We start from the raw sequence: 27186 nt of genomic DNA on the forward strand, positions 1-27186 counted from the left end.
ACCTGCAATCCATCCTGAGAATCTCCACAACACAGAACCTCACACCAAACAGAAACGAACTTGTGGCCAAAAAGATGCCAGGCGCCCAGCTCTAAAATGACATATGAGCAAAGACAACTGAATGATTTGATTTTTATTGCACGTAAGAGCGGAGTCAACTGTTTTAACAAACAGCGTATTGCACTGATACGAAATAGCTGTGTGTATATATGTAGATATGTATGTATATGTATATATATGTTTATATATGTGTGTGTGTATGTATGTATATATATATATGTATTTGTGTGTATATATGTGTGTGTATGTATATATGTATGTGTGTATGTATTTATGTGTGTGTGTATATATGTAGATATATATATGTATGTATATATATATATGTTTATGTGTGTGTGTGTAATATATATATATATATATATATATATATATATATATATATATATATATATATATATGACAACAACACTCATCACTCACAACAGTGACAAAACAATTACATTGACAATCATGTTACGCTATTTTCAAAATGTTTCCTTTTCTTTTCATTGCTTCTTTAACACACTACTTCCGCCAAGCTGGTATTTTGCTAGTATATATATATATGTATGAATGACCTCCAAAGAGCGCTGAGACTTTTGATCAAGTGAACGTGTCTGCAAAAACTGGGGTCTCCTGCCCAGCAAAAGTCGAGCAGCCAGCGCGCGTGCATAGCTGTGCCAACCTTTGAGACGCACTTCTGCGTTAAGTCAAAGTGAGCACTTTTGATTTTTTTCATCCTCCCCCTGAGCTTTAGCCCAGACAAGTGCAAACACGGGACCCCTTTTCTACATTGCGGCAAACTAATATTAAGGCGATTCGCGATTTTCTTTGCACGTATACGATTATAAGGTCGCCAGCTCGGATTATGAAGACACGCACACGAGTGGAGGACTGACAGTGCCATCACAGCCGATTAATGGCAGGGACGACTCACCAGTCTACACAAGACCCACGCGACTGTCCCCAAAAAGGCATCATATCGCCAGCTTAACACATCTCTATACTATATAAAAGAAAAGGCAACTTTCCTTTCTTTACACCTTTTTTCCTTTTATCCCAAACCAAAGCCTTTCTCTCTTAACACTGCAGAGGACAAAAAACTAATTTTCTTTGATTGCTGGTAATGCCGGTAAGGCGCATTACCAGAGGCAGAAATTTGAACGTTCACATAGAAAATGTCATTTCTATACCTACGCGTAATGGTCATAACTGGAAGCTATTTTTCTCCATATACTGTAATGGAGTTGAGCTCGATGGCAGTGGGGGGGGGCAGAGTTTCGTGTGACATCATCACGCCTCCCACGTAATCACGTGAACTGACTGTCAACGCAGTACGTAGAAAACAAGGAAGAGCTCCAAAAAGCGCTGAAGAAAACATGCATTATACAATTGAGAAGGCAGCGAAACAATAAGAAGCGAAGCGAAAGTGACACATACAATCCACAAGTTTATACACACGCTGTCTCTAGAGTTTCTCCACACTCTGAATCCTCCAGGCACTACTTACAAAAGGTTACATTGACAATCGTGCTACGTTATTTTAAAAATGTTTCCTTTTCTTAGCACAAGCACAGCTGAGAAGCTTCGATGCATGTGCTCCATAATGCGTTAAACAATAACGCATTTAATCACACTTTGCATTCCAAGCAAAGGGGAACTTCTGTCAATGCATGATTTCCTGGTACACCGATTACATTGATGCACACATCAGAGCTACAAAAATGTAACAGTCGGAAGAAAGCGTGTTGCTACGACTGATTGGAGGAAAATTTCATTTCAAAAGACTACCCGACGGAAGCCTTTATAAAAGCGTGGTTTTGTGCACATATATATCTATACTAATAAAAGGCAAAGCCCTCACTGACTGACTGATCACTAATTCTCCAACTACCCGTGTAGGTAGAAGGCTGAAATTTGGCAGGCTCATTCCTTACAGCTCACTTACAAAAGTTAAGCTGGTTTCATTTTGAAATTCAACATGTAACGGTCATAACGGTCACGAAATTTGGTAGGCGGCTTCCCTGCGCTAACCGAAACCAATGTACGTACTTATTTCAGTGGTATGATGCCACTGTCGGCCGCCATATTGAACTTTTCAACAGTCTTTGTTACTTATGGGCCCATCTTCAAGAAATTTGGTACGCGGGTTCCCAACACTAACTGAATCCTACTTACGTACATATATACGTTCATAGCCTGCAGCTCGGTCACCATGTGAGGTGACGTTGGGTCCCCCATCCCAACGCCTCCCACGTTGTTGACTGTCTTCCTAATATAAGGATGTCCATCGCTCCAGTCTCTACATTCCCTTCCTTGCTTTGCCACGGGATTCACGTCTCCCTGCTGATAACTACAGCCTTTTTATTTAATCCACGGCTTCTCCGCTGTTTTATTGTTAATTTATTACGATTATAGTTATTGTGTAGGTATTTTAGACTTACAGTAATCCCTCGCTATATCGCGCTTCGACTTTCGCGGCTTCACTCTATCGCGGATTTTAAATGTAAGCACATCTAAATATATATCACGGATTTTTTGCTGGTTCGACGCTTTCTGCGGACAATGGGTCTTTTAATTTATGGTACATGCTTCCTCAGTTTGTTTGCCCAGTTGATTTCATACAAGGGACGCTATTGGCGGATGGCTTAGAAGCTACCCAATCAGAGCATGTATTACATATTAATTAAAACTCCTCAATGCTATAAGATATGCTTTCCGCATGGCGCTTGTTTTGTTTGCTTCTCTCTGTCTCTCTCACTCTCTCTGCCTGACGGAGGGGGTGTGAGCAGAGGGGGCTGTTTACACAGTGGCTGTTTGCCTAGAAGATAGGACGCTCCTCTACAAAATGCCACTTTATCGTAGTGCTTCTGTATACTTAAAAGCAGGTATTGATTTTTTGATTGTTTGCTTTTCTTAGCGAGCGCTCTCTCTGACATTATCTGCTCTTCACGGTGCTCCTTTGAAGATAAGATATGTTTGCATTCTTTTAATTGTGAGAAAGAACTGCCATCTCTGTCTTGTAATGAAGCACAGTTTAAACGTTTGACTAAAGGGTGTTATTTCATGTCTAGAGGGCTCTAATAATGTTAACAGTGTGGGAGAGTTTATAAGGGCTTAAAATATATAAAAATAACCATACAAACATATGGTTTCTACTTCGCGGATTTTTCACCTATCGCGGGGGGGTCTGGAACGCAACCCCCGCGATCGAGGAAGGATTACTGTACTTTACATTGTTCAGATACCCATTTCCTTTATCATTCCAACCGTACCCGCATTTCCTTTATCATTCCAACCGTACCCGCATTAACATGTCTATTGATGTGATCACCATCGATCAAACAACTGTCACTTACCGAGTGGTTTCCATGCCCGGAGATGGCACCTACCTTTTCCATTCTCTTTGGTACATATTGCACGGCCATATCAGGCTCACTCATGATATCTGGAGGAACATTGTGTCTTATGTATTGAATGACTGAGACAGGTTCAAGGTGTGGACTGATGGTACAGGAGATAATTATGCTACACAGGAGCACTATAAGAGTGAAATGCTTAAGCCCTTCACCTATGCATCTGCATGTGAGTTGATGGCTGCCACTGAATTTTTCGGTTATCGCTTTCAAGTGTACCGAAATGGCCAAATATTTTACACCTTTGGACAACCGCCAATGCCTCTTAAACATCTTAGATTCACAGGTGACGATTTCAGTAGTGGACACTTTGATGTTTATGAATGTTTAAACTCAAAAGCTGGATGTTAAGTTATCGATGAAACTGGTTGTATACTCACAACGCTTGACAGATGCTGAATGTCACTTCAACACAAGACCTACAAATACTGTCGTAATTAAAACAAACCATGAAACTCAAACCGATTATTCCAGCAGCAATCCAAGCTGTGAGATTTGAGATAAGATTGCTTTTCACATGGCCAACTGTACATTGCATGCTTAAGAGTAAGCTCAGCACACAGCTTGGTCATATTACAACCGGAGGGCCGAACTCAAAATGTGGTATACAAAGAGATCCTTAACAAATAATTATTGGTATATTTTCCTCAGTTTAAAAAGGTTTAATTTTCTTCTTAATAAAACTTTTAAGGCAGTACTTCGCCGCTGCGAAGCGTGGGAATTTTGCTAGTATATGTATATATATGTGGATGTATATATATATATATATATATATATATATATATATACAGTATATATGTTTATGTGTGTGTGTGTGTATATATATATATATATATATATATATATATATATATATATATAGTCGCAGGTGGCTGGGGGGGGAGCCCAGCCAGGACGCAGGAGGAGGGCTTGTACCTCCTCCAGACCGCGAGGGGACGACAGGCCTGGTTGTATTGGGGGCTTCCGGGTGCGCAGCCGGCACTACCGCCACACTAGGGCGTGTCCACGGAGGAATGCCGGGAAGCAGCTGGAGCCCATTCAGGTTCATATATAAGGGTCCGCCTCCCTTCATTCAGTAGCGGAAAGTCGGGTGGAAGGAGGACGGAGCTGGAGGGAGGACTGAAGGCGGCCAGAAAAAAGGCATTTGGACTGTGAGGCCTGGACTTTGGGGGATTGGTGCTGGAGGCACTGGGGGTACACGTAAATATTGTACATAGTGTATATAATAAATGAGTGTGTTGGATGAAGAAACTATGTCCGTCTGTCTGTGTCCGGGCCAAGGTTCATATATGTATGACAGCAACACTCTTGACAATGCCAATGTCAATCATGTTACATTATTATTAAAATGTTTCCTTTTCTTTTTCATTACTTCTTTAACACACAACTTCTCCGCTGCGAAGCACGGGTATTTTGCTAGTATATATATATATATATATATATATGTGTATGTATGTTTAGGGAGTACTGCTTGAAGAGGAAAATAATTTAAAGAGCTTCTTTGTGCGGACAGCACGGTGGCACATTGGTAGCGCTGCTGCCTCGCAGTAAGGAGACCTCAGTTTGCTTCCCGGGTCCTCCCTGCGTGGAGTTTGCATGTTCTCCCTGTGTCTACGTGGGTTTCCTCCGGGTGCTTCGGTTTCCTCCCACCGTCCAAAGACATGCAGGTTAGGTGCATTGACGATCCTAAATTGTCCCTAGTGTGTGCTTGGTGTGTGGGTGTGTGTGCCCTGCGGTGGGCTGCCGCCTTGCCCGGGATTTGTTCCTGCCTTGCGTCCTGTGCTGGCTGGGATTGTTAGGATATAGCGGGTTGGACAATGACTGACTGACTGACTTCTTTGTGCTTCTACCTTGTGTCTTCATGTCTGTCTGTTGGGTTTAAAGAGGCAGCAGCGACCCCTAGCGTCTTACACTACATTTTACTGTACCCCGATAAACTATATATGCACTAAATTATCACTATCTTCATGACTCCGCAATCCATATGTATCCCTACTTTTCTCTGCTGTTCTTTTCCTGATTTTTCTGCGTTGGTGATCTGTGCCACCACCACCTGATCAAAGCACCTTGCAATTCCTACATTGATGGACTGAAGGCAGTACCCCAGATATCCACATGCCATCATCATCAAATTCTTTCACTGAAGCTTGAAAACCACGAGCACTGATTTACATCATTTACATTAGGTAGAATACCCAGTGGGGGCTGGATGGTCTCATGGCCTAGGAACCCCTATAGATTTTTTTTTTCTCCAGTCTATCTGTTTTTTTTTTCCCCCATCTTTTTTTTTTCTGTCTTCCTGGCCATCAAACCTTACTTTATTCTTTGTTACTTAGTATTGCATAATCTTAGTTTTGTTTTTTTATAAACTTTACTTTCTTCATCTTCTAAAGCACTTTGAGCTACACCATTTTTTTTATGAAAATGTGCTGTATAAATGCATGTTTCTGTTGATTGAAGTGAGCCTGTGTTTGACACAGAGCTTAGGAAACTGCTCAATTTATGGGTTTTCTGTGCTGATTGTGGCTAAATCCTACAATGTTGAGATACTGAGTGAGTTTTGCACTTTTGATTTTATTCAACAATCTGTGCATTAAATTTCTTTTGACAGTAAGACTTCCCACAAACTGTTTTGACTTGCCAGAGAATTGGCCTTTAATCAGAATTTATAGCATTGTCTGAGAATTGGCCTTTAATCAGAATTTTTAGCAATCTTCATTCTGTTTGTACAATCTGACATCACATGCATTCATCAACAAGTCTTCTTTATACCAGGTAATTAAATTGTCAGTCTCATTTTCTCCAAAAGTGGTTAAATCAACTGGCCATGAATCAAGATAGAAGACTGAGAAGCAATAAATGATCTCAGACACACGTGAGCTTCCTTGCTGTATATTACCCATCATATTTTCATACTGGCTTTCTAGTTCCTTGACTGTAACCATTACTGTTTTCTTAACATGAAATTGAAGGTTATCGCCAAAGCTGGCGAGACTTGCACCTTTGAGCTGGATATTCTGAAAGGTAAGGCCTATATTGGTACTACTCACTGACTTTTCTTGGTGTTTTTTAAGTCTGTCTGAGATCTGTGTGTTATCCTGGGGCACCAATTTTTTTATGCTGAGCAGGTGATTCTAGTCCAGTGTGACAGAGAAACGTCTGCAACTTTCCATTTCTTAATGGTCTGTCTGACCAATTGTGAGACCACAACTGTCAATAGCAGTTTGAGGCAAAATCAAAGAAGGCACAGAACATGCATTTGTACAGCTTTGCTCCAACCATGGAAATGAGTGCCCCCTAACCAGAAGGCCACAGTAGACATAAAAGTGATAAAGTCGACGACTCTCTATAACCATGTAAAATACATTTTGAAGAATTTTAGCTATCCAGTATTTATTTTGTAAGCAGCAGACAGGCAGCACACATTTTTGGCGGCTCTGCTGCAGCTGGAGCAATAAGTGTCCCTTCTAGTGGATAGGACAAAAAGACACAATAGAGAAAAAAGTGAAATAGATTTACTGTAGATCAATTTTAGCAGTCTGGTGTTCATTATGTAAAAATAAGAGTATTTCCACAACAAAGGCAGGGGCATAGTAGATATGAAGGTGCAATAGTAGACTGCCTGGAATAGCTTACCAATAGAAATTTGCCAGGCTAATATGGTGAAGCACTTTAAAAAAATTAAAAAAAAAAACCTGCTAAAAACTCATTATATTAACATGGCTTTCTCATGACTTCATTTTAGTTTAACCCTGATATTCTGTATATGCATTTAATTATCATTTTTACTATGACTCCACAATCCACACTAACCCCTACTTCCTCTGCTGTTATTTTTCTGGTTTTTTTTGGTGGTGATCTGAGCCACTGCCACCTGATCAAAGCTCTGTGCTGTCCCAACATTGATATATTGAAGGCCAGAGATCTACATGACCATCATCGTCTAATTCTTCCATGTGAAGCCTCAAAACCATGAGGACCGATTGAGATCATTTATGTTAGGTAGAATGCCTAAAGGGGGCTGGGCAGTCTCGTGGTCTGGAACCTCTGCAGATTTTGGTTTTTTTTTTTTTTCTCCAGCCATCTGGAGATTTTATTTTTGTTTTTTCTCTCCTTCCTAGACATCGGACCTTACTTTTATTCTATGTTAAGTAGTATTGCCTAAATTTATTCTTATATTTTGTCTTTTTTTTTCCTTTCTTCATCCTGTAAAGCACTTTGAGCTACATCATTTGTATGAAAATGTGCTATATAAATAAATATTGTTGTTGTTGCCTGATAGGGTTATTAAAGACACTGTGCAGCATTTTAACTACAGAGTGTTCACAGTTTGATCAGTTTTAATCTGCCATGGTAAACTGATCAGCTGTGCATTTGATATTCAGGAAAATGAGTTTTATAAGATAATGATGCCTGATGTGAAAATGAGATCCTTCTACAATTTAAGGCAAGGGATTTAAACTTAAACTCTTTCACATGGTTTTAACCACTCATGACACAGGTGAAATTTGACAATTGTTTTCTCTCTCCCCGCCTCCAGAAAAAAACAACCAAAGTAAATGTTTAAGAGCAAGGCAGCACATATGGAGTGAAAGTGGAATAGTACATTTTATCGATTTATCTTTAAAACATCTTTTTACTGAGTTCTTGGGTGTCAAGTAATGAATTATTAATTATAAATTATTACTATGATTTTTTTACTAAATCTTATTTTCCATGTTTCTTTGTTGACAAGCTCCCATTGGAGAATTTATTGGTAACAACATACAGTGCGCACGCCAAAACAACTGAAGTAGTAACTCACACAGTGGCATTTATTGATACCAGTTTAACAAAATTTACTGTCTGCCATCAATTACAAAATAGCACAATAAAATGACAACAACATGTAAAACACCTGCAACCTTAAAATGCAAACTTCATCACTGCACATGCGTGTTTACTGACGGACAAGGTGGCATTTTCCACCAACCATACATTTAATCCAAAGAGAAACGGCATGCAAACATGAGTGAACACCAGGAGATTTGTGACAATCACACCATAGTATGCCTGTGCCAAATCAGAATGGACAATTGAATTCCACAGGGCAAAGATATCTTCTTAAAAGTGATCTACATAATGGGTAGATGAATTTCAAATGTTTTGCATTCCTTATTTTTTGATGACTGGTTGTGTTATATTCAGCACTTTGTTCATTATTCTGGCAACAAGCGTAACCAGTCTCTTTTTCACTGAAATTCACCATTTGGAATATACTGCTGTCCAGTCGGCTGCACTGTGTACTTAGAAATGTTTTTGCACACATCTCCAAGTCTGACTTCATTTTTGTTTGCACGTCCCTTGCACCCAGCACGGACACCTGAAATGTATAAACCAGTCTTTATGTGGTACATGGATATCCAAGGGGGAGCCCATACCAACACATACGTCAGTGGCACATAAGCTCAACATTTAAAAAAAAAAAAATGGCCTTTTGCATCTGTTACAATGTAATTAGTTTAAAGTTTCAATGATTTCATTTGCTGCAGTGGGTTGGCACCCTGCCCGGGATTGGTTCCTGCCTTGTGCCCAGTGTTGGCTGGGATTGGCTCCAGCAGACCCTCGTGACCCTGTGTTTGGATTCAGCGGGTTGGAAACTGGATGGATGATTTTATTTGCCACTGGCAAACCAAGTATAAATTATAATCGCCAAAGCCTATTTTTGGTCACATTTGCGACTATTTTAGTCTCAGTCTGAAGCCCTGTTCAAATGGTTTCTGAAAAAAAATGTAAAGGTATATACTGATATGACATACACATTGACTAGAGAATGCACTGATGCAATGAAAATGGGTAATGCTAGGCAAATGTGTGGTACTGTCATTGAAAAACCTTCTAACTTCAATTTCAGAAAACTTAAAAAGCAAAACTCTGACTCCAGTTTCAGTACATGCAAGCCTTAACCATATTTTTAAAGAATATATTACTAATGGGTAATAATTAATTGGTGTTTATTCAATTCTAGTAAAATGATTTTTAACGTTCACCCTCATCATATACAGCATATTGTAAATGAATATAATAGGGAATGTAGACATGCATTACAGGTATGCATTGAGACCAGGAGACGGTGACTTGGTATCCTTCAATAAGGGTGTGCACAAAAAGGCGAGCTTCAAAAAGGCGACATCAATTGGGTGCAGGAATAAAGGCAAATGCAACAAAATTACTACAGAAAATGTATTATTATTGTTGCTTTTCACATATTCCAGAGTCATTTGAACTGAATTATCTACGAACGTCTTTATTCGCCGCGCTCAATTGAGGTCGCCCTTTTGAAGCTCGCCTTTATTTACTTGCACCTTTTTTCACCGCGCCCAATTGAGGTCGCCCTTTTGAAGCTCGCCTTTTTGTGCACGCCCTTATTGAATAGAGCCCGGTGACTTAGTGTAAAGGTTGTTGGTGCAGGACCTTGCAATCTTTCACTAATACAATAATTAGTAGTTAGCTTTAAGAAATGCTGCATGATAAATTGCTTAAATGCAGTAAAATTCCAGTAAAAAAAAAGTAATTGCTTTGAATATAATCGAAACCTGGGATTGGCTCCAGTAGACCCCCGTGACCCTGTAGTTAGGATATAGCGGGTTGGATAATGGATGGATGGATGGACAATTACTATTAAAAAACTGTCTTCTTTGTGTATTAAAATCCAATTCTAATGCTGTCATTTTTAAAATGTAACTTCTGAATGCCAGGTATTCAAAGCATATTAAGAAAATAGTGTAGGCAGAAAAGCAAAAATAAATAAAAAAAAATTCCAATATAACAGTAAAAAACAACAGCAAAATTGGACATTGCAACCAAGTTTTCACTGGTTTAAAATTTACACTGAAAGGAGCTTAACTATTTCAGTGATGTATACTGTAGTGATCCCCAGTGAAACCAGACTGTTTCAAAGAGAAGTAAGATCAGCAGATTGCACTGAATATCTGCATGAAGACATTCGTCCTTTAGATTTTGTAGCTTGGAAAACATTGGAGTAGCTTGCTCAGTACTTTGTTGACACAACTGACAAATATTTGTTTTCATTCAAATAAAAATCTTCTTAACAGGTTTCTTGTTATTTGTATTATTTCGTTTTTGAGGGATATGGATCGAGTTCATTTGAAAACTATGCAGCACATAGTAGCAGTCTGAGTATCTGTGTGAATGTATGTGATACAAAAACAAACAGTCCTGCACACAGCTCTAATATGCATATAATACCCATACACCCTGGAGACACTCTGGCACTCAAAGTCGCTCCATAGCACTAAGTGAAATTATGCGGCCTCCCTTACAGAGCTGCTGCAGCCCACCTTGCTGAGGGTGTTAACATTCCTCATTTAGCTTTAAACTGGATTACATTTACAGCTTGCACCTCAGTGATTTTATTAGCTTGTTAGCCACTAAATAGCTGACAGATGTCACAGCTGGAGTTGTGGTCTTGAGTCGTGCAAGAATTTTACAAATCCAAAAAAAGCAACCAATTACTCAACTCCAATTTCGAAGCTATTGGTAAAATGCTAAATAATATTCAGCATAGTTTAATATAGCTAAATAATATTCAGCATAGTTTAATATAGGTGAAGTGATTTCATTACAATAAAGAAACTATCATATAATTTCACAGCTAAAACAATCCAGGGAAATGGTGGCCCCTTCACTTTCATGTGTTTTACTAATAAACAAAGTAAACTGACACAAAGTTATTTAGATTTGTGTTTCTGGAGTACAGTAACAAACTATGACACAATAATTCTACGTGTATACTTAACATGTATCTTATTTTTGGATTTAAGTCCTGCATTTAACACCATCATCTCAGAGCTCTTCCATGGCAACTTCTCAGTAAGAACTTCTTGGACTTTCTAAGGAATCAATGACATACAATGAAGCTGGGAAAATAGTCAGGGACCCTGATCCTGAGCAGAGAGTCCCATTAGGACTGGGTTCCGTCTTCTCTCCTTTGCTCTATCCACATCAATCACTGCACCAGCAGTGACTCATCTATTAAACTGATAAGGTTTGCCAATTACACAACCCTGACAAGCCTGATTACAGGTGTAGATGAGTTGCCATTTTGAAGGGAGATGGATCGCTGGCTAGTTGGTGCATCCTCCACACTTTAAAACTCTAAAAACAGTGGAAATGGTTATGGATTTTAGGAGACACTCCTCACCTCCTACTACCCAAGTTATAAATTATGGCACTGTCAATAGAATAGAATCACTTACATTTGTTTGCACCACCATCACTCACACTCTGAACAGTGATGAAAACACACTGCTGAGCTTTTTTGATAGCAGATGCTATACGTTTTTGCTCTGCCAGCTTCAAATGTTTAACCTGTCCCAATTAATAGCAATTCAATTTTACTGAGCTTTCATTAAAAGCACCCGCACCTTCTCGGTAACTGTCAGGTTTGGTAGTACATCTGCTCACTGAAAGCATAAACTTCAGCTTGTCATTCAATCAGCATCAAGGATTGCGGGCCCGAAACTGGACTTCATTGAGGATGTGTATACATTCCTAATCATAAAATGTGCTGAAAATATAATAATTAAACACTGCACTCACCCAGAAACCCATGTCTTTTAGCTATTACCATTACAGAAATGTTAATGGTCACTAAAAGCAATTACTACTAGACACATAAAGAGTTTCTTTCCTACTGTATTTACTCTGGTTAAGCACAGTCTCTGATTTATATCTGCCTCTTCCTGATCTCAAAATTATTTTTACTATATCATTTTTCCAGGATATATTAATCAGCATGACTGCAATTCTGCATTGTCAAGTTGTTTTATATATTTATGTTTTCTGCACTACAGGTAGTCCCCATGTTACGGACATCTGACCTACGACTTACGAACGGGGCCAAAGCTGCGATAAATGCTTCTCAGTAACTGCCACTCTGTCATCTTCGGCCTGCGGATGCTGTAAGCAGTGGCTGCATTAAGGCTGGAGGGGGGCGATTTCGCTGCTCGCGCAGTGTAGTGTCCCTCAGGCAGCTCGTGGTTCAAGTGGGCCAGGACATCTTCTAGCTTCAACACAGAGTACCATAGAGCTCCTTTTTGTGATTATTCAAGGCATCCAACCAGGCTATTTGTTCAAATGTCACTATGTCAACACAAACAGAGCACCTCCAGTACTATTCTATACACACATGGGTCTAATGTATCCATACAATTATCTCTAGTGTTAATTTCAGTTTCATGGAATGAGTGTGGGGGTGTTCACGAAAGTTGCTAGTTACATGCTAGTGACTCATCTAGGGCTGGTTCCTCTTTTGTTTTTGATGCTGCCAGCATAAGATAATGCCTCCACAATCCAATACAGGATTAGGAATGGTTTGATAAATAAATGGAGAGTTCAGCTGTATACATATAAGTATTTAAATAAATGTGATAGATATACTCTCAGGGAGGGGACGCTGGCGCATGCATGTTGCTACCGTTCCTCCCTGTTAACAACACTTTCATTAAAATTTTAGATAAATTTGCTCTTCTTTCGCTTTTTTATTGTATATACAGTTCATGAATGCATCTGACTTGAACAGCACTGATTTGGATTTATTTTTAGAGACTTTATGGACTTTACCTAGACTGGGTTCACAGCCTTGGGGACAACTGAAACTTTCTGTGGTTCACGGGACACGTCTTATGAACATTTGCACCGTGACAATCTAGGAGCTGGGGATGGTCTGTCTTTTTGATTATAATGGATATACTGGATTGCTCTCAGTTACTTCTATGCATACTTTATGATTTATCAATGATGCCTGACTTGTGGCTCTGTGGCGATCATGCCTGTAATGCCCAGCATCATATGTGGCTGTACATTGGAACCTCTAAATTCTGGTATCTTCATGTGCATTTTGTAATATTTCCCTCTATGCTTCTTCTGCTGCTTGCTACTGTCGCTCATCTGCACCACCCCACCCCGTCTGTCTCACTTTCTCTGCTGTGCTTCCTTCTTTGCTACTATCAGATAAGTACTAGCGACTGGGGGCCCGATTGAATCGGGCAACAAATTCTACATTTGTGAAATCAATACTTTCTCTGCAAAAAATTATTTGTTTATTTAAGTCCTTGAAATTATTTTGTTATCATGGCACCGATTTGTGCTTAAAATAGACCAGTTCGGCCGATGTAATGAAGAGCTTCCTGTTTTAACGGGGCTGCGAGACATGAACTTAGCTCTTCGATGCACCTCATTTGATTTTTCCGGCAAACAACTTTTCAAAACAAACCGTATTTTAGGACTCAGAGTCGGAGTAATAATTATGTTGGCGTGGCAGATCATGTCCTGCCAGTCCCCGACTGGTGCATGGTTGATTAACGTCAACCACAATTCGTCCTCAATAATATCTGTGTGATTGCACATGGCAATGCCGTGCCACTGAGCATTTTCATGCCCCAAGGCACGGGCTGCTTGATTTCTTTCAAGCCGTGCTGCATTTGCAGCTGCTCGAGCTTCTTCAGTCGCTTGTGCACGGCTGGCACGATTTCTTTCAGCGTTAGTAGCATTTGTAGCCACATGGTGCTCATCCGTTTGTTGAGCACGTTGTGTACGTCTGGTCACATTAGCAAGTCTATGTTCCTCGTCAGTCATGTGACTTTGTTTCTTACGCATCCTTTCTACGGCCGCTGCTCTTCTGGCTGCGTTGCGATCGTCACTCATTTTAGATCTGAGATTGGCTAAAATTTAAACAATGACCGTTGTTAATACCCAGCTGTCATTACTCAGTCTGCCAATAGATGTCAGAAGGACGGATGCCAAATTGCATGGTTCTAACTTGTACGGAGTCAAGGTATTGACGCGAACACCGTACATACGAGATATTGACGCGAACACCATACATACGAGATATTGACGCGAACACCATACATACGAGGTATTGACGCGAACACCATATATACGGATAGTATCAAATTACCAGTAAACCCCAGATTCTGTAAAGAATCGGAAATCCAAGAGTGGCAATCACTTTCTGTTCCATCCGATCTTTGGAGGGATGACAAATCATGGAGGATGGGAGCGTCCTGGGAAAGTTTTTATTTAATTAAATAAATATATTTGTACTAAAATTAACCAATAAATTAAAACTAAAATTGAAATTTAATTGTTATATAATTTAAGTCCAAAATGTCTTTGAGTTGCTGCGCTCATAAGTAAAAAAAAAAAAAAATATCGGCGTGCAAAGGTTTAAAAGAAGTAAATTGGAAACAAAAATTTCATAAAATGGGAAATTCAACATAGTTAATCAAAAGTTTCCTTATAAACAACATTTTTGGTAAAGATGGTTTCCTGTTCTTGAATCAGCTGTGCCTGTTATGGAGTAGTTAAACCCTTCACTTCAACGTCATACGAACGCCGGACTCTTGAAAAGACAACATAAAGTTGTCCATGTCCAAATACAGGCTCAGAAAGGTAAATCCCTACAGGTTGTGTCGTGCTGTGTTGTTTGGGCACCACATACTGACTCTGGGAAGCCACTGGGTTTGACTCTGGGGCGCCGAGACGCTGTGCGTGTGCGCTTTCGGCGGCTTGCTTCTGGCATCTGGCATTTGTGCAGCTAAAGTGCTGTGCACGTGCTCTTTCGGCACGGCTTGCTTCTGGCATCCGTGCATATATGCAACCTTCATTTAGTAACATAGATATATATAAGGAATCCTCTTTAGTAACCTAAAACACTCTTGTGATAAACTCCTTCATATTAAACAGTTTGTCCAGAGCAAATGGTCTGACTGGAATGTTCTTGACACTGGTATTGTGCAAAGCCCAAAATAAATATTTACACCGCTGGGCTGCAAATGAAAAGTTCAACTGTAGCATTTGTTCTGGAATACGCCATCCTATTTATAGCTTTGGAAAGAGTATGGCAAATTTGCAATTAGTTAAAATAAACTCTGATTATGGATATGTCCACAATGAATCCTCGGCAGCTAATACTGCATTGTTTAACTCAAGATCACTTAATGACAAAGTGCTGTGCTATAAGAATTCATTATGGACTCCATCCTTGACATACTTTGCCTAACAGAAACCTGGTAAAAACCAAACGATTTTACATCTCTGAAGGAGGCGACACCATCCGCATTCATTTACTTTGCAGAGCTTAGCAGCTCAAGACAAGGAGGAGGACTCGCAGTAATTGTTAGAACTGAACTAAACATTAAAAGAATCCCAATTGACCGGCCATTGTCTTTAGAGTGTCTGGCTCTTAGGGCCGGTTTATACTTCACGCTCAGAATGCGTACGCGCCCGCATCATGGCTGCCACGTGTTCCCAGCGTTCATTTCACGCGTCCTCTGAGCAGGTCCTCAGAAATTAGCGCGACACGTGCGCGAGTTGCAGTACCATCAAAAAAAGTCGGGGGGCGCAGTGTGCCAAAAGTCGGAACGTGATGTCAGTGTCTCTGTTTACTATCTATATGTGACAGACAGCCCCTATGCAGATCCTACGGGATGAATGCTTTCATGTGGTGAAGCAAAATGCCAACATACAGATGCATTTGTGGTGCTTTTATATTCAAGCGTCACATATTCCCGATCATAATGACACGATACATTTTAAAAGTCTCACATACCATCTTTTGTGCCGTCTTTTTTTTTTGCAACTTAACAACAGCAACATAATGTATAGTGCTGTATTTCAGCCACTGAGAAAAAAATAAAGGACACGGTGAAAACGTGTATTTTGTGATTAAAGTGGAAATTTTGTAATTTACTTTATCATTAATGCAGACCATCGTAAACATCATCCCAGTTTTTAATCGCTACGAGCTTCTTGGACCTGTCAGCAGCGGTAAACAGCAATGGATCACCACACAGAACAAATTAAATATATGATATTTAGAATCTTTAGATTTGTACTTGATACCACTTTCATGATGAAATGCATTAAAGTGTGTATGTTACATTTTACATATAATTTTGTTTAAATAATGAATACTGTTAATAATTACACACATGGGGGGAATAAATACACACATGGGGGTGTCACGGTGGTGGAGCGATAGCACTGCTGTCTCGCAGGGAGTTATGTTGCTGGTACTTCCTGCTTGTATTCCACACTGTGCTCCGGTTTCCTTCCAAAGATATGCAGATTTGGGGATTTGGTGCCGCTAAAATGACGCTAGTGTATGTGAGTGCTTGTATTCACCTTGCGATGAGCTGAGGTCTCGTCCAGGGATTGTTTCTTACTTGTGCCCAATGCTTGCTGGAATGGACACATCCCTGGATTGATGGATTTAATCAATTAACAGAATTTAATGAGTGTTCTAGGTAATTCACAACACAGAGAAGCCGAATATATTCTCACAGTGATAATATCTCGCACTGCCACCTGGTGGATTCCTCCAGATTTACGTAAAGTACGCGCGCAAGTATGAACACTACAACGCTTGATAACCCAAAGGTTTTGTTATCTGTAGTTAATAAACTACTTCAACCTGCTTCTAGCCAAATTACTTCCTCTACCAAAGTCTGTGAAAAATTCCTCCACTTTTTCTACAATAAAATTAAGGATCTGAATAATTTAACTAACATAAAATGTATCATCCATTTATATCTTTCCTTGTCTTCCCACTCCATCCAGCTCTTTTTCTAAATTTTCACCAGTCACATCTTCATTTGTTAATGACCTGCTTTGTAAGATGAGGCCCACTACCAGTGTACTGAATCCCATCCTCACCACTCTTCTTAAATCCTGCTTTCATTAACTTTATTTGATCTTAGTGCAGCATTTGACACTGTCAGACATGACATTCTACTTTCCAGAATGGAGAACATGCTGGTTATCTTTGGCACTGCCCTACAGTGGTTTAAGTCCTACCTTACTTACAGGCAAGAGTTTGTTAGTCTTGGCAACAGCAGGTCCAGCTCACCACCAGTCACACAGGGGGTTCCCCAGGGCTCTGTCCCCGGCAGTGCTCTTCTGTATCTATATGCTTCCCCTTGGCCAGATCATTTGTAGCTATGGACTGGGTTATCATTTTTATGCAGATGATACTCAACTCTGTTTCTTAATGTTAAAAGTGAAACTTCGTAAGGGCTTTCTCAGGACGCAATTTGCCTCAGTGAAATTAAAACCTGGGTGGACCATAACTTTTTAAAATTAAATTGCAACAAAACTGAACTCCTGCAAATTGGCACTAAAGTTCAACTTATGAAAAGGAACTCCCTCACAGTCATTCTTGACACTGATCTCATCAGACCTTCCTCTAATGCAAGGAGTCTTGGTGTCATTTTTTATTTCTTCTTCTGCCAACATAAACCACATTAAGAAACTTTTCTACTTTCACTTCCATAACATATCCTGTGTTCGCTTATTCCTCTCCATTCCAATTGCTGAAAAACTTGTCAATGCTTTTATCATATCCTGCATCGATCATTGTTACTCTCTACTGGTAGGTGCCACTTCTAATCTTATATCACAGGTCCAGTTGATTCAAAACTCTGCTGCAAGAGTCATAACACAGACCAGCAACAGCAAACACGTAACACCCATCCTGCTTCACCTCCACTGGCTCCCTAAGTCTTAGAGATTTAAATATAAAATTCTATTATTAACCTATAAAGCTTTAAATGGCATTGCATCAGACTACATCAGTGACCTTCTCCATCACTATGTCCCTGTTCGTCCATTAAGGTCCTCCAATTATGGCAATCTTTTTGTACTTGCACTCTATGGGTGACAGGGCATTTAGCTGTATAGTACCCAGACTTTGAAATGACCTCCCTAAATTAATTAGATCAGCTGACTGCATTCATTCTTTAAAAAAATAAAAAACACAACTTAAAACTCATCTGTTCAGAAAAGCTTTTAACTTAACCTGACATTCTGCCCCCTCTTTCAGTCTTCCTTTCTGTCCAGATACTCTGTATAAATTGTGTGTGTGTTATATCACAAATGATGCTATTTGCTAGGCTTTCTTTTAGTACTGAATATAGTATTTCATTCTGGTTTATTGTCTTTTATTCTATTTAATGCCTTTCTATATCCTGTACATATTTTAATGTTCTATTTAGGAAACATCTGTAACCAGTGTTACATATACCTATTATTTCTTTATGAGGCTCTGTGAAGGGCCTTGAACATGGTAGAGGCTCTATATACATAAAATGTATTATTATTATATACTGTATACATTGAAACTTGTTAAAATAATAAAAGGTAAATAATAAAATAACCTTTTTTAAATACATCTTAACAATTACATGTGTTGCTGCAACATTAAGAATTAACTAGGTTTACATTTTGTACCAGTGTGGGGGTTGTTTTACTAGCGCCTACATTAAAGAGGAGGCTACTCACATTGCCGTGGAAACGAGAGTACATAAACTGAAGGGTATCACAATATTCAAATAAAGATTACCCGGATGTGCGGACTGTCTGTGGCTTTAGCGGCCAAGGCCTCAATGACATCCCCTCTCATGTCCAGCAAAAACTTCATTCCTCCTTCCACCCTGCTGATGTGCCCAAACAGCGCTAGGTAGCGGGGTGTGAGGTAGTACCTCAGCCTGTCCTCCGCCTGCAGCACGGTCGCCGCGTCTCTCTTCTGGGAGTCCACCAACTTTAATGCTAGCTCTGCCACTGTCTGGTGATCCACTCCGAACTCCTGGGAGAGCTTCTCTAGAAACGCCACCTTTTGCGATGTTTCCAGGCTTCTGTAAAAGTTGATAAACTCCATACTGTTTGACTCGGGTACAGGAGGGGATTTGCCTTGGATTTCATAGGCAGGTAAAGGCACGACCGTCCTTCTTAAAACTTCTTCCATTGCCGAAGCAGCGAAAGAGCCGTGACGCAGGTGGGTAGCACAGGCCGATGTCCGGAAGACGAGCGTGCTGCGGTGCCACTTCCCTAATAAACGTCTGAGCTGGTATCGTCCTGCAAGGCAAGATAACAGACTGACATGTTGAAGGAGTAACATTGTACTGTGTCAGCCGTCTACACGAAATACTCGGGATGACCCGGTTGTGATTGCTTAATCCTTCCGGAGCCAAGTGGCCGTGACTGGAAATACTGTCTTATGCGTTTAAGTTTGCAATTTTGTCAAAAGACAACTTAAAAAAAAGTGCAGACACGTTTAAAAAGTGATTTTTTTCCTCTGTAGCATATCACAGAGGAAATACTCAAAGAGTTTGTCTTTATCTCCTTACAATTTCAAAAGAATAACGAACGAGCGTGCATCATTCATATACATAAGAACACAATTTGTTTAAATGAAAAGCTGAGTTAACGTCTTGTCACCTATAAGTAGGCCTACCCTTTCGCAAATTTACAGAGATTCATTGAAAGTCTGTTGACTGAAATGGTACACAGTTCAACATAGTTAAATAATGTTTCTAAAAAATTACAATTTGAATACTTTTAAACGTTTCTTTTATCGTTCATAAATTCAAATCAAAAAAGCAATATTTCATCAAAGGTGTATACTTAAAAATACTTTTCAAACTAATAAATCAAAAATGCCTTAAGACTGCCAAAACTTACCGTTACAGCTGTATCAATAATACTTAAACGTAAAGCACTTGTATGGAAACTGGGACAATTTGCATGAAAAAACCATAAACCCGTTAAACTGCCTGGGAGTCTTTTTATTCTAAGAGCTGGATGTACATATTTTGGAATTAACATGGAGATGGGATTACATCAGGGATTGGCTCTGAGCCCTTTCTTATTTGCAATGGTGATAGGTTGACAGACAGGATTAGACAGGAGTCCCCATGGAATATGATGTTTCCTAATGACATTGTGATCTGTAGCAATAGTAGGGAGCAGGTTGAGGAGACCCTGGAGAGGTAGAAATATGCTCTGGAGAGGAGAGGAATGAAGGTCAATAAGAACAAGACAGAATACATGTGTTTAAATGAGAGGGAGGTCAGTGGAATGGTGAGGATGCAAGGAGTAGAGTTGGCGAAGGTGGATGAGTTTAAATACGTGGGATCGACAGTACAAAGTAATGGGTATCGTGAAAAAGAGTGCAGGCAGGGTGACCAGCTATGTTATATTGGTTGGAGTCAGTGGCACTGACCAGAAAGCAGGGGACAGAGCTGGAGGTAGCAGAGTAAAAGATGCTAAAATTTGCACTGTGTGTGATGAGGATTGATAGGATTAGAAATTAGTACATCAGAGGGTCAGCTCAAGTTGGACAGTTGAGAGACAAAGTCAGAGAGGTGAGATTGCATTGGTTTGGACATGTGCAGAAGAGAGATGCTGAGTATATTGGGAGAAGGATGCTAAGGATAGAGCTGCCAGGGAAGAGGAAAAGAGGAAGGCCTAAGAGAAGGTTTATGGATGTGGTGAGAGAGGACATACAGGTGATGAGTGTAACAGAACAAGATGCAGAGGACAGAAAGATATGGAAGAAGAAGATCTGCGGCAACCCCTAAAGGGAGCAGTCGAAAGAAGAAGAAGAACATTCCCACACCATGGAATCAGTAACTGTGATCACCTCCTTATTGTCGGACTCACTGTAAGTATGGAAGATTACACAATCCCATATTAAACACAATGTAATGTGTTAATTACATGGCAGTGCCTTGAATAGGCATGTGATGCATTTAATTTTGGAATGGTTTTAATTAAAAACAAATCAACCAAGTGTTCAATTGCTTTTCACTAGAGTATGCAGTTTTTTTGTAGGTTTAAAATGCAGTACAAAAGCATACTGTATTTGAATTCACTTTCACAGACTGCATGTAGTAACCTAAAGCAAAATAAAAAATCATGCATTAATCATGCCAACATTAAATATAATGAAGTGACCAATCTGAGTCAACAATCAGGGTAAGAGGTGTTCTACTTGTAAACATTTTTGTGTTCTGGTGGAAAGCTTACGTTTCGTCAATATGGAGTGAGTAACCAAAACAATACAAAGTATTTTTTCAGGTCTCATTGCCAAGCTATCTAAATGATGTGATTTGCTTCCCTCATATCATATTGTCTGCGGTGGGCTGGCGCCCTGCCCAGGGTTTGTTTCCTGCCTTCCACCCTGTGTTGGCTGGGATTGGCTCCAGCAGACCCCCATGACCCTGTAGTTAGGATATAGCAGGCTGGATAATGGATGGATGGATATCATATTGCTCCATTATTCTACTGATGGTCCTGACAAATGAGTTAAGATGTTTAGCAGTCTGCAACACATCTGCAAGCCATATTTAGGGCAAATATTGATATAAGGACGCCCTGGTTTATAATGTCCAAGAACTGTATGCTGGAGTACTGGAGATTAGGTGCCTTGAATGTTTTCTAAGGATGTTACGCTACCAGTTGGAAATTCTTCTCCTATTTCTGCTTCTATTACACCCCTATTCAGCAACCAGTTGGCATAAATGAGAATTAAATTCTCATTTACATCAATAGCTTCCAGCTGTTCAATGAGACAATGAATCCCCTGATTTATCATCCCCATTCCCCATCTTTAGCGCTAGATGAACACACTTACTATTGGAACACCTCTTACCCCAACTGTTGATGCTGCTTACCCTACAATTTGATGTAGATTGGTTATTTGATTACATTTAGTTTTGGCATGATTAATGGGTGGTCTTCAATTGAAAGACACTCAGAGAAGATGATAAGCAAAATGCAATACATTTGTATTGCTTTTAGTTATGATATGTGATCTATAGACAAGAATTTGGTGCATTGCATTGTATTTTATACTGACACAAAAATTGTGTGCCATAAAGAAAAGCAATCAACCATTTGGTTGATATGTTTTTAATTATGACACAATAAAGCTGTGCTGAAATGAAATAAGCCACCCGCCCAAGCATTGCATCGCAATATAGTTAGCACATTGTATTACATTTAATTTTGGAATGAATAATCTTCCATACAGAAGTGCTTCTGGGTGCTGAATACTGTTTGGCCTGAGTGCCAAGGGACAAAATGTTGCCTTCTTATACCCCATCTCACTGTTGCTCACTGTGGCCAAATGTGTGCTGTTGACTTCCACCATGCACTAACTGAGCCTAAACAGCCTGAATCCAAAATAATCTAAATAAATCAACCCAATTTATGTTTTGCTTAATGGCTATCAGTTTCCTAAGACAGTCATTCAACTTTATTTTTGACACATTCACACTGTAAACTGTGATACATACAACATGTAAACTAACCTTCAGCTGGTAGTGAGCTTATGTTTAGTGCTGAGTTCATCTTATGTAGAAGGGCTGTGTCTATGAAGTTCAAAAAAATCCTGATCTTGCTGCAAGACACTCCTGTTCAGGCTTTCATTTCAGGTTGACTGAGTGTGCTCTGCCTGTTTCTTGCACCTAGCGTGGGGATGGCTTAACTCAATATTCTGTCCATGTTGGTTTTGTCAATCTGCTTAGTTTGGTTATACAGTCTTGGTGAATATTTTTTTGTTTTTGTATTCTAATAATTAATTTGAGTGTTCACTGATTAGCTGATAAATGGTGGTAATCAGTAGTTCAATTGTAAAATAGTTCTTGCTTCTTTGCTGCCATTCAGCAATCTGTGGAATCAAAGGATGAAATTATTTAGTTATCTTATTATACTGTTTAGTACAAACTTATGTAATATTGTAGAACGCCCAGGAGGGAAGTCACCAGAGCTGTGATTTTGTCTGTTGGTGTTTACACAGCAAATCAATTAGTGTTAAATCAGCAATGTAGGTGTAAAATGTTACACTTTTCCAGAGTCCATTTCCAATAAAAAGTGTTACATTAACACTTTATAAATAGTTGCATTTTCCACACCACTAAAGTGCAACTTATTGAACACTACCTAGAAATAACAGTCTTTCATTGTAAAGTCATACTGTTAGGAAATTACACTACTTAGTGTGGTATTAATACTTTTTAGTGCTAAAGGTTTCACCATCTGATGTAGAAAAAACTTGTAATAGTTGTCTTAAATAGCTAGGAAAAGTTGATAGGGATGACAGTTTTTTTGTACTTCTGAATAAATAATGACCAATTTATTAAACTGACTTATTCTAGGAGGCCTAAAGGGTATATGTGACCAAGAACATTTTTTAATCCGATTAAGGCATCTTACCACACTAGAGACAAATTGACACTATATGAATTTTATTTGACAAAATATTAATGTGAACATAATCATTGACAAAGGTCATGTATGTGTTTCAGCTACATAATTAGACAAAATACATTTTACAATGTACTTAACAAAACAAATTGTTTTTATCAAAAATTTCAACATACACTACATTATATACAGGTAATTGTGAAACAAAAGCCATAACAAAGGTATAGTACTTGTTTTGTACTCTTTCTTTGAGTTTTTACTCATTAGAAGAGTTAAACACATGTGTAATTTCAGCACAAACACATTCTCTTTTATCACTTACATGGACAACATTGAGAGTTTTTTTAAGTCTAGCATATCAGTAAAATATCCAAGAGCATCCTTCTTAAGCACAAGTCACAACTTTTAACCAGGGTAATACTCATGTGCTATTTTCAAATGCCTAAGTAACATAAAGCTATTTGTATATGGTAACAAATATAAAAACACTGTGTCATACTGTATTTGCCAGTGATACATTAACAGCAGTTAAGTAGTTTAATGATTCAGTGTTTTTGCTTTTAATTCTTTAACCTCTAGTCACTGCCTTACATATCCAATATCAATGCTGAGAATAGTTGTTTGGAAGAATGTATATACACTGCATAAAGCTTCATCATAGGAGATGCTGAATACAAAGTGAGCTTTTAAAAGCTCCTTAAATGCTCCCTGAGAACTTCTTACCTGATATGGTATAAGCTGTTTATCTAGGACAATATAAAACCCATTGATCTTCATTTTTTGTTGTCCCTATAAGGAAAGGTTGGTAACCTTCATTTTGGCAGAGACATTCATCAATAATTCATCATGACAGAAAATGAAAAACGCAAGTAATCATTAAATGTTTCACTTGTTAGATATAATAAATTACAATTTCTCATATTTAAAACAGAAAATACCTGATGAAACAGTACCATGCAGTCAACTGCTCCACTAAAAGCTATGTTTGTCATTCCCCTTAAGCCAGTGGTGGCAAAAGATAGATTAATAACATTGAAGCCATATCTCTATCCCAACATATGGTATAGTAAAATGTATACTATGAGTTAAAAATACCAATGTTTAAAAAAAACGGTGTGTGCTCAGATGTATCATAAACAGAAACATGTTCTTTAAAGTGAATACTGAATAGACCTTCAATATGTTTGCTATAGCAACCCAGCATTTTATCAATGATCATCCACTCATCTACTCACCAGTAAAATCAGATGATTTCATAACCTTCACAAATGTAAATTCTGCACACTTCAGGAGAATATTACACTCAGCCATTTCACCTATCAGCAGCCTTGCATCTTATATAATTTTAAACTTTTCAAGCAATTTGGAAAAGGTATCAGAACCAAGTAAATGACTTTGACCTTCAAAAATATTTAAACAACATGTCATCACAGGTACTTATTCAATTTTTACATTTGTTAAATATTTTACACCTTATGCTTTAATTATGGGCCTAACTGAAAAAATGACATGGAGAAAATCAACGGACTACAGATTATAACATACCAAGCCATTTGTATACAGGAAAACCTCTGAAGGATGAAAAGTACAAATGTCGTTTTCTCTAGGTCATGCACAAATTGTTGGTGGTATTGAAATGTTTTTCTTATTTTTATTTCATAAATGGGTATTTTTTCTGAACAATGAAACAGGAACGATACTGTCTCTCTGTAAGTGTCTCCACTTACAAGTAGCTGTTTTTCTGGATGAAGAATTTCTTTCTCTGAACTTGGGTCTCCAGTTTTATTTTCTTTTACCTCCTTGCCTCAAAGCAATATCTTGTGCTGCTCTGTTGTAGATGTCAAGCAAGGTAACCAGTACCACTTTCCATGTTATTATGGCATTCCTAAAAAATAGAAATAATAATTACAAAAAGATAATATTAATTTATTATCTTGTTTAGGTAAATGTCATCTCATTATGCTTTATAACATAAATACACTGTACACCATCAGGAAAGCAAAAACAAAAAGCTCACTTACTTATCTATTTGTGGAAGAAGGATACTTAAGAAAGGGAGAAAAAGTAATTATCCTTAAAGCATAAAGCTTTTTTGATGGTGCTTCTACCAAAAAAAATACTTTGACATTAAAGATTCTTTTTTGTTGAAAGGGTTAGCAAACCAAATTAAACCCTCTGTGATTTAATGTTTTATACAATAAAATGTGAAAACATCCAAGGGGATGCAACAACATCAACAATTAATTTTTTTAATACCCCAAAATTACACAAAAAAATGCCTCAATGGGCTTTCACTAGCCCTGTTTTTTGACAGCCCCCAGCCTTGACACCCTAAGAAGACAAACAAAAACTCCCCAAAAAAGGAGAATAATTGGAAGAAATCTTAGGAAAGGTAATTCAGAGACAGACCATATTCTAGGCAGGTTGGGCGTGCAGTGGGTGTCAAAAATGGGGTAAATACAATACATAAAACAGAACGCAAGTAATCCTCTTCACAGATCTAGATGGAGAATCTCTCATGGCCATTTCAGAAATACAATACAATAGTACAAAATACTTTATCCTTGCATAGTACTACTCAGCTGCAGAGTGCCATGACAACTCTCAAGGCAAAATGCAAGAACAGATTACACCACTCACTAAATCAATTAGAGCATTACACCAGCTAAGATAAAAAATGAAAGGTAGACAAAGCAAAACAGTTGCACTTTCAAAATGTTAAAAAATTGGGGTACTTTGGGTGGTCATGGCTCACACAAAGAGCAGAAAAAAATTACTGTATTGCAAATACAATTAGCTGCTCAAGATTTGGCTTTCAATAGACAAAAATTAAAAGTTAAAAACCCCAAATTGTATTTTTTTTGTGAAATTACCCCAAGAGTTACTTAGCTAGTTAAAACACTGCAAGTGTCAATCACAACCAGTAAGGAGTTAAATAAAAGTGATTCTTTGTTCCTCTCAAAAAGCATACCTCTAATACTGTAGTTGTGATATTACCAGATAGAAATCTGAGCCTGGTAGTAGATGCCTGGCAGATGCATATAGTGTTAGAGACAGTGGGTTAGAACTCCTTGTACCCTATGTGGTCTTTGGCCGGCTTGTCATCCCGGCCAATACCTCCAGGCCGCCAGATGAAGCCCTCCCTGCAGTATAGAGGTGCCCCGAAGACCAGCAAGGAGTCATGGACATTGTAGTTTTTATCCTCAGCCCTGCTGGATACCACAGGGGCCACAAGAGGGAGCTGCAAGGAGGACCGAAGATTCCGTTGTGCCCTATAACCTGGAAGTGCGTCAGAGGAAGAGCGACGTGCTTCCGGGGTGAAGAAAAAGGACGTGTGCCTGACCCGGAAGTGATAGTGAATCACGTGGACTGGGGATTGGGAACACTTCCGGGTCAGGGAGAATAAAAGGACTGTGAGAGCTCCCAGATGGCGAGCTGAGCTGGGTGGAAGGGTGGCAACGCGTCTGGGAGTTGGAGGATTGTATTTGTTATTGTGATTGGTTTATTTATGAATATAGTGGAGGAGAGGGTGTTTTGTGCACTGTGGTGATTTAATAAAGTCACTTATTGGACTTTTACCTGGTGTCTGGAGTCGTGGACAGGGGTTCAAGGGGGCGATACATCCCTACTCTGTCACACCTAGTACTAGACTTGAATATAGTATGTCTGTGTTGCATCT

At 39.0% G+C, this 27186-nt stretch overlaps 1 protein-coding gene across 1 annotated transcript in view; it reads right to left on the reverse strand.

The window, feature by feature from the left end:
• Positions 1-19585, reverse strand: part of mlycd (malonyl-CoA decarboxylase) — a 172544-nt gene extending 152959 nt beyond the window's left edge. The window contains exon 1 of the mRNA XM_039763498.1: positions 18862-19585. Coding sequence (XP_039619432.1) covers positions 18862-19416 — 555 coding nt within the window. The 5' untranslated portion in view covers positions 19417-19585. The remainder of the gene's footprint in view (positions 1-18861) is intronic.
• Between the last annotated feature and the right edge of the window lie 7601 nt (positions 19586-27186).

The sequence above is a fragment of the Polypterus senegalus genome, chromosome 9 (genome assembly GCF_016835505.1).
Source record: "Polypterus senegalus isolate Bchr_013 chromosome 9, ASM1683550v1, whole genome shotgun sequence".
Classification (NCBI taxonomy): Eukaryota; Metazoa; Chordata; class Cladistia; order Polypteriformes; family Polypteridae; genus Polypterus; species Polypterus senegalus.